General features: G+C 36.3%; 1 protein-coding gene and 1 long non-coding RNA gene across 2 annotated transcripts in view; one reads left to right on the forward strand and one right to left on the reverse strand.

Annotated features, from left to right (window-relative positions):
• The window catches only part of LOC134793094 (uncharacterized), a 454,735-nt gene that overhangs the window by 91,343 nt on the left and 352,038 nt on the right, over positions 1-11,354 (forward strand). The gene's annotated exons all lie outside the window — the stretch shown is intronic.
• LOC134792639 (TBC1 domain family member 23) lies at positions 6,731-11,307 on the reverse strand. Its single transcript, XM_063763894.1, has 2 exons — positions 11,152-11,307; positions 6,731-10,906 (listed from the first exon to the last, which is right to left on the reverse strand). Exons 1-2 carry the CDS (start codon positions 11,172-11,174, stop codon positions 8,902-8,904), a joined length of 2,028 nt encoding a protein of 675 aa, XP_063619964.1. The 5' UTR covers positions 11,175-11,307; the 3' UTR covers positions 6,731-8,901.

Consider the following 11,354-nt stretch of genomic DNA (forward strand, 5'->3'; position numbering starts at 1 on the left):
TTAAGGAATAAATTATCTATCACGCTTATTCCTTATCACTAGTAAATAACAGATGAGGGTATATATTTCTTATACCGGATCTTAGATCAATATTAATTTGATGTTGGACACACGCGTCATAGTCTAAATGTAGCTTTAATGACAAGATTTTAATAAACGGGCTGTGATAAAAACTTATGCGTTCACTTAACCTGGTTGGCGTGATTTTGCATGTAAATATTTTGTCAGATTTTTATTTCATCTGTAATTAGTCATGGCCGTTCCGCGAATCATAGTTTCACCATTATCGTTTTAACTTTTTTACGTCAAAGCTGCACGTAGGTAACCTTTGTAAATGACATTTTAGTAAATACGAATTTTATATGGATTGTCGTTGATTAATGTAAAAGTAGGTCCGTATCGTAGGTACGTACTATACCAACTTAAACCAGACATCTATTCACCGTCTGAGAAAGAAGATTCCAATAGTGGTGAACGTTTTTTGTAAAATAATTTTAACTCAAAACATTTCATATCAAATATAACTAAGTGTTTAGGTGCTTTCGTAGGATATTTACGAAAGTATAGAATCGACATAAGAAATTTTGTTTGATCTTCTTTTTTTTTTAATAAATAGAATTAGCTACTGTTTTCATACACTATACCTGCTTATTGCACTTCATTGGTGAATTATGTGCGTAGCAGCTTTTATTACCATAGTTTATTTTGTTTTTCTTTTCGTCTATTTTTGATTATTAATATACCTATCAGAAACTGTCGCACTTCTCGGATTTAAAAAAAGGGGAGCTTCAACAATGGCTCTACAAGATATGCTAACCATTAACGATAACCACAGAATAAATAATTGCCACAACAGCACAACATAAAGGTACCAGGAGGCCCATTCATATTTAAAAAAATGTTACGGTTTCGATGTTATTTAGACACGATACGAACTTGGAGATAGCTCACGCACTTAACAAATTTTTAAAATAGAATTGACCTCATGTTTTATTCTTATGAAGGTACTATTCTCTGCTATTTTAGTGAAAGGGTTATCACGAAAATAAAAATATACCTAAGATAACTTAAAACACCAAAAAGACGTGATAACGATTATTCCCACCTACTAAACTAATAATTTGAAGGTAAGGAAACCGCAGCGCAGCAGGCATATGTAAATACTGGTTAAATGAATAGTGTTGATACGGTGCGGTTTATGTTTCTGGCGTTCATTTAGCGTTCTGTTTTCATTATTATTTTTATATAGAATGATAAGATTGGTAAGTACCTCGGTAGCACCAACGATTTGTTATTGTAAGTACTAGACGAGTAATCTAAGAAAATTTCGTACTTCGAAGTTGATACGCGAGAGGCGCTATACACTAAATATACGGCGCATTACAGCGCCATCTGTCAAACTAAAACGGATTTTTCTTAGCCGTTACTTCTCTATTACAATCAATAACTCTTTGGTACCACCGTTAGTTGTTGACAAAGCTGTATTTGAATTAAATCAAAAAATCATATGACTTGAAAAATCATATGACTTGAAATGTTTTTTATAATATTTAAATTAAAAAATCATATGACTTGAAATGTTTTTTATAGTATGAATGTAAAGGTTTTAAACAAATGTTTGGAAGCAGATTATTTGTCTGTTTGTAACTAAACTCCGAAGCGTTATTAATAAATATAAGTACTATGACTTTGCAGTTGTAGTTATGGGATTCTAGCGGAAAAATGTGACGCGGCAAATCCAAAATAATAATTCAATGCACAAGATTTACTAACCTTTGAATTGAACGTAGACGTCGAAAGACCAGTACGGCTACCACCAGTTTTGACATTGACATAACGCTCACGTTTACGTAACTTACTTTCTATGCATCTCGCTCGTACTCGCATATGCGAGCAATAGTGCAAGCGAGATGTACAGAAAGTAAATTACGTAGACGTGAGCGTTATGTCAATGTTAAAACTGATGGTAGAGGCTCAGGGCTTGAACGTCTGTCACCGTCATCTTTCAAACACTTATTCAATAGAAGTATTCACTCGCGAACAAAATTACGCGTTCAATATATTTTTGCAAATTAATAAGTAATGTCTGGGAGTCATTAATATTGAACCATTTTGCCTGGATACGAGTCGATTAAAAGTTTTAATTGGGTGTTGTTAAATATTTCATTTCATGGTAGAGGCACTAATCAAATCAGTCAAGCAAACAAAGTCTAGGATTGCGAACAGATTATTTTAATAATTTCACCGATAACTTTACACACTATGTTTAAATTTATTTGTAAAGCGGAATAAAAATATTAACATTTTATTCTTATTTTCGTTGACAACGGCGTTCGTTGGAATTAACTGACATACAATTCTTCATCGGTAATTCGGTAGAGGTAAGAAGAATATAGAACCCATCTCCAATGAGTCTTGCGAAAAGAGTTCTTGCTTCTTAGGAAAATTACAAAACGTTATAATATTTTAAGAAAACAATTCTTAATCCAGCTTGTACGACCAAGGAATACAGTAATACAAGCTGATTTAACTAAAAAAAATATGGTGTAGTTAGGTTGGAATTGGGTTCGAATATATCCTATGGAATACCTAATTTACATACATACATACATATAATCACGCCTATATACCTAATTTATTATAGTTAATGTTATATTAGATTATTTATTAGTCTAAAAATATATATCTTATTGGTGCTTGTTGGAAAACCATATCTACGCACTATCAATGTTTTTTTTCATGCAGTAGGTTACATATAACGTAAGCCTATTCAATGGAAGGGAATTCAGAAGGCTGCTTCTTCGTTCCTTCATTATTACTGAGGACCACACGGACATGAGGATCGCGACCACATGTGATTTGTCTCCATTTTGTGCGGTCATAAGGCATGTGGACTGCAGCCGACCTCTTCATAGCGTTGGGTTATTCCCACTAGTTACCACCAAGTTCTTACCAGTGGTAGCTACTGGGATTTTTTTTCCCACCTTTTACCAGTGGTATAACTACTAGGAAAAAAAATCCCACTAGTTACCACCAACTCGGCTTGGTAGTAACTACTGGGAATTTTTATTCCCAGTAGTTACCACTGGTAAAAGGTGGGAATTTATTTTCCCAGTAGTTACCACCATAATATTGATATAATTAAATACTAATAAAAACAGTATAAATAGTATATTATAAATGTAGCGTGCTGTAATAAATAATTATGTGTCAGTTAGTGATTCAGTAAACTGTTTTAAAAGTGATCAAAAATATTAAAACAGTTTTACCGGTATAAGTGTAAAAATTAAAATATAGATGGTCAAGCAAATCTTGTCAGTAGAAAAACGCGCACCACTGGTAAGAACTTGGTGGTAACTAGTGGGAATAAGCCATAGCGTTCGACCATCTTACGTGCTCCACTCCGTGCACGTTTGCCATTCATTCGCCCTAAAATTGCCTATATGTGTCTCCACATCAACCACATAATAAATATGTCCAAAAAATCTAAGGACTTGCTCATGGGATGTTGTGGAGAGCCGAGTGTTAGGTACCTAGTAGGTATTCGTACGTACCTGCTCCTAAGGAAGAATGTGTTACAAAAATGCCTAGATTCGAGATTTTTTTCGAAAAACGGCAGCCGTAGCCGAAAGTGTAGGTATATACTTAATTTAGACATAAACGTGGCTGCTACGAGTACATACCTACTGATATTTTGAGACAAACTATCTGTCAATTATGAACTTACAGTAATACAACTGTAGTACCTATTTAAAATTTAGGTTTAATTTTGTGTACAAATTATACGCATGCCTATAGTTATTCATTGCTCTTTAATATTTAAATAATTCAATATGACTAGCCACGCCGATATACTAATATTTAGAAAATTGATTTTTTGACACCATCTTGTAAAATATTACATTTTCACTTCCTAAGTAATGTGATAATGACTGCCATTCATTTGTTTATGATATAATAGGTTATCAGAGCTATGGTTCATTGAGCATAAGATTTACATAGTTAATTCTAACACCTAAGATAAATTTAACCTTAAGAGTCACTCGAACGCGCCGCCGAAAAACCGCTCCCATATAAAAGTCTCATTTTAAAACGACATGAAACTTGGCAAGAACATTAAAGTAAAATATATCTGGTAGGTAGGTAGGTACTAGTTTTCGTTGCTAAAAATGGTTATACAAATAAAATAGAGTGAAAGCAAATAGAAGTTTTGTATGTAAAACTTCTACTGGTTCTAATTTATTTGTACGCTAGTGGGCGGAATAGCCCCTATGACGGAATTATCCATATTTACCTTATTACAATTTTCTAGCAACGGAAACTAGTACCAGCCATAGATATCGGTATGTTACATGAATGTGCAATTTTCAATGTGTAGTTTTAAAATGATTGCGTAATTTCGATTGTATAGCGGCGGCTATGTTCGTGTGACTCTTAATCACTAGGTGCTTGGACACTATCAATTAGTTAGGTATACAATTTTCATAGAAATATAAAAATGCAGAAGACGTTGTGGTTTTTATTAAATGATATTTTATAAGTTAAATAAATAGTAGCGATATGCTAAGCATTTCTTATGGCCCGGCCACGACTTTGCGCGTCATAGGTGGGAATGAAAGGTCCGATCGCTGTCTCGCTCTCGCTCCAACCTATGGTTGCCGCCGCCGCCGAAAGTCCAAGCCGACGAGGCCACGAGGGCACGAGGTTTTTATCAGACACTTAATATGACATTCAGACATGTTATTTCATAAATTTACATAAATGTGTAATAAAATAACCTCATGCTTTCTGTCTGTGCATCTGTGAAGTGTTTTCTAATGCTAAGACAATATAAAAAATCATATAGGTACATAATTACCTGTTCGATAGTGTCTGCACCTATCCTATGATCAGTGCATTATTATAAGTAACAAACATGTCATTAGGTACCTACACTACCTACTTGTGATTTTAGTCAACGAAAAAACTAGATAGAACTGAAATACAATAGGTAAGCCTCAATAATATCTGCGTGGGCGCGGACCAAGAGTTCGAAATTATTTTGAACTGAACACGAGTTATTGTTACAAAAATTTACAGTACCTACACGAGTACTGGTAGCTAGGTACTGTAAATTTTTGAAAAATAGAAGAGAGTTGTGTCTCAAATAGTGTCCGACCGAAAATTTAAAAATCATGTTTCTTCGTCCGAAGGTTCGGTTTCGGCCAACAAACTGCCGATACTTTCGGCCGCGCCGCCCCGAAACTGTATTTTCGGCAGTGTCGGGCCGAAGTTTCGGTTTCCGTTTCGGCAACTTTCGGCATTAAAATCATGTTTCGGCCGAAGGCTTGGTTTCAACCAAAACTAGAACAAAACCCTTGGGTTTCAGTTTCGGTAAAAAAAAACAGTTTCGGTCGGACACAACTTTGTCTTTCAAGAGATAGATACCTAACTTTGGCGCTAACTGTATAATACCTATCTATGTATATTTATTAATATGATGCCTGAATCGCAACGGATACATATCAAACAGTTTAGTGTTAAGCTTAATATTTAAAACTTTGTAAATAACTCTGTCTACATTATCCACTCTTTTTGAGGGCTCTCTATGTAATTAAACATTTCGAATCATCTAACTTAATGACTAAATTAAGGATTAAAAAAAAATTATCAGTTACAATAAAGTGGTTGTTTTATTTTATAAATACCTACGCTAATGTACACACCTCTCCTTGTGTACAGTGTTTTTTCAACCTTTAGCAGTGGCGTAGAATCTAGCCGTGGGCGAAATCGCATCTACGAGGCCCTTTTCTTTCAGTGTGCTCGAAGGGGCCTCGCGCGAGGCCTCCCTTAGGGGCGCGAGGCCGTGGACGACGCGGCCCACTTCCCCACGCCTAGCTACACCACTGACCGTTAGCCATATTTACAAGGTTATACAGGCAGGTCATACAACTTTTACAATGGGATAATGAACCCCGATTCGCGAAAAAAATTCGCTGTTGCAAATATTTTAGATAATCAGATATAGGTACATAGATCATGTTTTCTACGGCGGAGCCATAATATTTTTCAGTTTTCGGGGTTTGGGGGGAAAAGTAAGTAGGTAGGTAGTAAAGCTCAATCTGTTTTTGGTACGGGCTTTTAACGCCGACTATAATGCTATAATTCTTATTTTTACTCAATTAGAAAACCAGAAATGCCTGGATTTGATTAGGTACAGAGACCGTAGCAAGTCATAATATAAGTTTGTAAAGTAACAGGTAACAGAGCCCGTTTTTGTCTACTCGTAAAGTACACACCTGAATCTATAACCTTATTACTTATCTTCTTTCGCACTGCACCCGGATTGAACTGTGGTTATGTGTGATAAACAGTGATCGTTAATTTTCCAGCAATTTTGGTGCAGCATTGTTGGTTAAAAGCATCTGTATGCCCTACTCTAGATGGAATAGATAATTAGGGTTAATAACAGTAATATTAACCTTAACCAATCCTCTCCCTAGAAAAAAAATGAAGAAAATCCTTTATTTTTACTATGCTGCACCAAAATTGCTGGAAAATTAACGATCACTGGTGATAAAGGACCCCGGAGTTACCGTGGCTACAAGAGTACAATTTGACACTGGGTTAACGGTTTAACCGGTTAACCCCGGGTTAGTGGGGGATGTGGGAGGAAACTAAAATCATAATAACATGTATAGTTAATAAAAATAAACAGGGTTCATAATGTAGTTATATGAAAAGTCTAAACTCAGTAACGCAAGAATAATTTATTGAATAATTAAAAATGTACCTAATAATTATGTACATAGTTCGTATCATAGTGTAGGTATGCTATATTTTCTGACATAGACAATTTTCTACATAACAAAAGAATTTTCAATACAATATACACTTGTACATTTGCTAGTAATTCGCATTTAAAAGCATTTGAATAATTGACTGCGATTGTTTACCGCCATTATCTAATATGCAAAAATGTTATGCTCACGCCAACGTCATTGGTAGCTAATACAAACCTCACTTTAAATCATGAATGTTACTTTGACAGAGTTGTAACGCCACGCCATCTATGAGCACGACAACTCATACTACGCATACCAAATCATAATTTGAAATAGGTCTAACACGATTTTTTTCGTTTTTATCTCATGTACGGTTGTGTGTCTGACCCTTGACAATATTACATATAGGTAGGTAATAAAAAGATATATATTTAGATATTACTGTCTAATAGATACATAAAGGTTTATTGTAGAAGTGCTAGCTCATAGATTATTATTGGTATTCGTGATAACAAAGCATGTAAATTCAATAAACATGTGCTAAAATTGTTACAACTTCTAACATAGAAGATAGGTAATACAGTTGTGCAAAATTGGAATGGTAGACGCAAGATGTTGGCTTAAATTAGGTGTGTACAGTTAATATACAATATACATATTAAAAAAACTAAAGTCAAGCTAAGAGAACTAGCTATAATAAGTACTAGTATAAAAAAATATTCACAATCAGACTCTTTTATAACATAGACACATCGAAATAAATGCATAATTAGACTGAATAATTTAATAATTATTGATTTCTCATTCACATAACGCTCTATTTTTTAAACTTGCAAGGACTCGTTATAAATTGTTAGAGTTACCTAATAGGTACTTAGGGGTTATTCAAGTTAATTATTCATAAATACTTAAGTTATAGTTTTTTGTCGGGAGGAGCTTAACTCGATAGGCAAACGAAGAAGCGTCACGGTGGCATGGGTACCAGGACACCAAGGAGTGACGGGTAATGAGAAAGCGGACGAGATGGCAAGGATGGGGGCGGAAACGGATCACATTGGTCCGGAACCGGCTCTACCTATGTCAGCGGACGTCACGAAGGGAGTCATAGAGAAGGTAAAAGAGATGGAAGCACAAAGAGAATGGGAAGAAGAAACTGGATGTAGACAGTCGAAGATGATGATCAAAGGCATAGATCACAGGAGAACCAGGTATCTTCTGAAACTAGGTAAGAGCAGTCTGAGACTTCTGACAGGTATCATTACAGGTCATAACACTCTCAATAGACACCTTAAGATAATGGAGATTAGCAGAGATGCCTCCTGTCCACACTGTGGTAAGGAGGAGACTAGCTTACACCTACTAGCGGAATGTATTATGTATGCGGCACCGCGATATAATACATTCGGCAAAGACACACTAAAAGAGAACGAACTAAAGGACGTCGAACTCAAAGATGTCCTTCTGTTCTGCAGGAAAACAAGAAGATTTGAGGAGAATGGTGAGGGAATGCCGCCGGGACAGTAACCTGCAGCTCCGACTCCAGGGAATCGGGCTGAATGAACGCGACACGCGATCGACAGCCCGCCTGCTTCCGGCCAGGCGTCCCTACACTACATCTACATCTACATCTACATCTAAGTCATAGTTTTACCTATTAATGCAAAGGATGGTAACTACAATGAAAAACAATAAAAACGAAAATACCTATGGATTCCTATGTACCCATTTTCGATGCTTTAAAACGGTTGAAGTTTAATTCTGAAGTAGGAACTTATATACTTGCACTAAGCATAAGCACTAAAACTAGTTACTAGTTTTAATATTAAATACGTAGCTTAGCTATGTTTCAAAATAGTAATTAACATCAAATATGTGCAAATGAAAGCAAAGTGAGTGTTTTACCATGTAATCACATAAACATTTTATAAAAAAGTACCTAAGTGCTCTAAATTTCGTTAGGCAGACTATCGAATAGTTATGAATGCTTTAATAATTTAAAAAAATTAAGATCCAATTCTAGATTTTCCTCAGCAAGGACAATAATAACAATAAAGCTTATAATACACTAATTGGGTTCGAAATCGAATACTGAGGCGAATTTATATTACCTTTAGGAATCATTCTACATCCAAATGGTTTATTTGCTGTCCAACTGTTGGACTATCTGGTTAGACACCACTTTAGTCGCCAGCGAAGCGTTGGGTATCAAAAAGCGATCCATATCCTTAATTAGCAAGTTATCTCCGTCGGGCACCCCATACTTGAATGTAATTAGTTCTGGGTGCCGCTTTTTCGCCGTTATCTTCACAATGGTCGACAGCGGCCTTCGAGACAGCACCTTGTACATGCCACGCTTGTTTGGAATGTCTCGCAGAACTATTAAATGTGTCTCGGTAACAACTAGGCATGAGTCATACATGTAACCATTCAATAGAACTTCTTGACACAAGAAATTATCGACGACATTGTGCTCTTTTAGGAATGTGTTAAGGTCCACAGTTTCTTCCAAAATATCTGAGTCTGTCAAGTCCTTTCTAGAATCTGAACGAGAATCATCATCTTCGTCATTAATACTGAACACCGGAGGAACATTCCGGTACCTCTGTTCTTTCCTGTCGCTCGCAGAAACATGCCATTCCCCTGTGCCTGCAGTAGCATTTGGATTCACAATGTATTCTATCAACTTTCCTTTTACTTCTTGGCTTTTAGCCTTCATTGCTGATGAAAGTTTACTAAACAACTGTATAGCAGGTGCATTGTCTCTCGTGTTACTTTGGTTTGATTCAACTCCTTCATTGTTGTTTTGCGGGGCACAGACTAGACATGAGGCTGGGTTGTGTTCTTCCAAACAATCCGTCATGTGGGGACCAAAGTAGTCATGTATAGCTACAAATCCACCATCCAGCATTGAGATATATTTGGTATTCCTTTTTAAGAATGACGCTATCACCATGTGTGCATAGCTATCCTCCTCTGTCCTTCCAGAACCAACGAAACAAAGATGTTCACCGGCTGCCAATGATCCTGCGGCCAAAGCCTGTGTCTGTGCATTGAGTAAACCTTGTACTGCAGTATTGAATGCATTAGGTTCTTGGAGCATGAGATTGCAGTCCAAATGGAAGGCAGTAGATAAGTGCCCAGCATTGTATTGCTCTGCTGGCCGGCAATCAACCAAGAAGTACTTAACACTATCAATGTCTGACGCATCTACTGTGGCACTCTCTATCAGTTCATGGACTGCTACTGGAAGACAGAGGGCTTGAGAATAAAGTTTTGAATTAATCTCAAGGCCGTTGGTTGAAAACAATACATCTAGGACATCATCTCTGAATGAAACTGGTGTTTTTAAAGAATAGTAATGAGCTAATGAGCAAAAATCTGAAACATCTGGCGCTTCCAAATCTGCCGGCATTCTGCTCATAGTTTCTATGATTTCAGATTTGTCTTCATTCTTCATTTGGAGCAGTTGTTCTCTGGAGTTTATTATCATAATAAGACAGAGAAAGAAAATGAAGAAGGGATCAGATCTCTGAAAATATAAGTCCCACATGAAGAGAACGACATCCAGACTGCATGTTCCAGCAAAGAGAGACCTGAGCCACGGCAGGCAGTACTGCTCGGGAGTTATCCTCTTAGTATCCAAGAATGAACACAGCTCCGGGTCATGATATTGTAAAACCAATCGCAGTATATGGAATGGTACACCATTTTTGGTACAGCCTTTTGGAATGTATAGATTTATCACTTTTTCAAACAAATTGTATGTATCTGCCCTTGGTAATTTTAAACTCAATAATGGCAATAAAATTTCAATCCAACCATTATTGGAGGTGTATTGAATGGATTTGGACTTGCAGTAAAATGTGATAATTGATTCAATATCAGAAATTACTGAGAGCTTGTCATCATCATCATTACCCAGACTTTTTACAAACTTCTTCACATCATCTCTCAGTTCATTCTGATTGGTCAAATCAAAGATTTCATCAAAGAGCAATAACTGATTGCTAGCATCTTGGCAGTTGAGACAGAGGAGCCACACGTCAGGACGCAGACTTTCTGGAATCTTTTTACCTTTTGTAAGAATGTTTATTTCGTGAGCAGAGCATCCATCGAGAAGCGCCGACTCTAGTTCAATCAACCTGAAAATGTAATTAAACACTTTTAATTTAACGCGTTTACTGCCTATCGCGTCACGGAAGCGAAAAAGATAAGAAATGTCTTGCCGTGCAGTCATACAATGTAAGTCTTAATCAATTAGGTCATACTCGATATACCTATAATTAAGGGAAAGATAAATGTCTTTATTGTATTAGCATGATATTAAGCATAGGTATGATATTAAAGAACTGCATTATTCGACAACCAATTGCGTCTATTTATTTACCAAGTGCTGTCGTCTTCTTCCATTGTGATTGTAATAGGCAGGCCCAAATCACTATTGTTGTTTTTCAACCACTGCTTAAATCTCGGAAACTATAATATTAATGGCGATGGTTGGTTAGATATCACCCGTGCTCATGAACAATCTACTTATTTCATTTTTGGGAAATTTCAACACCACAATAAAATCAATGCCATGTATGACAG

Source organism: Cydia splendana, chromosome 1 (genome assembly GCF_910591565.1).
Source record: "Cydia splendana chromosome 1, ilCydSple1.2, whole genome shotgun sequence".
NCBI classification, from domain to species: domain Eukaryota; kingdom Metazoa; phylum Arthropoda; class Insecta; order Lepidoptera; family Tortricidae; genus Cydia; species Cydia splendana.

Bases quoted from the DNA above. Each gene is read 5' to 3' on its own strand.
- LOC134792639 (XM_063763894.1), bottom strand. From the start codon at position 11,174: ATGGAAGAAGACGACAGCACTTG. The intron at 10,907-11,151 runs GTAAATAAATAG...TTACATTTTCAG, and splicing joins GAAGAAGACGACAGCACTTG to GTTGATTGAACTAGAGTCGG.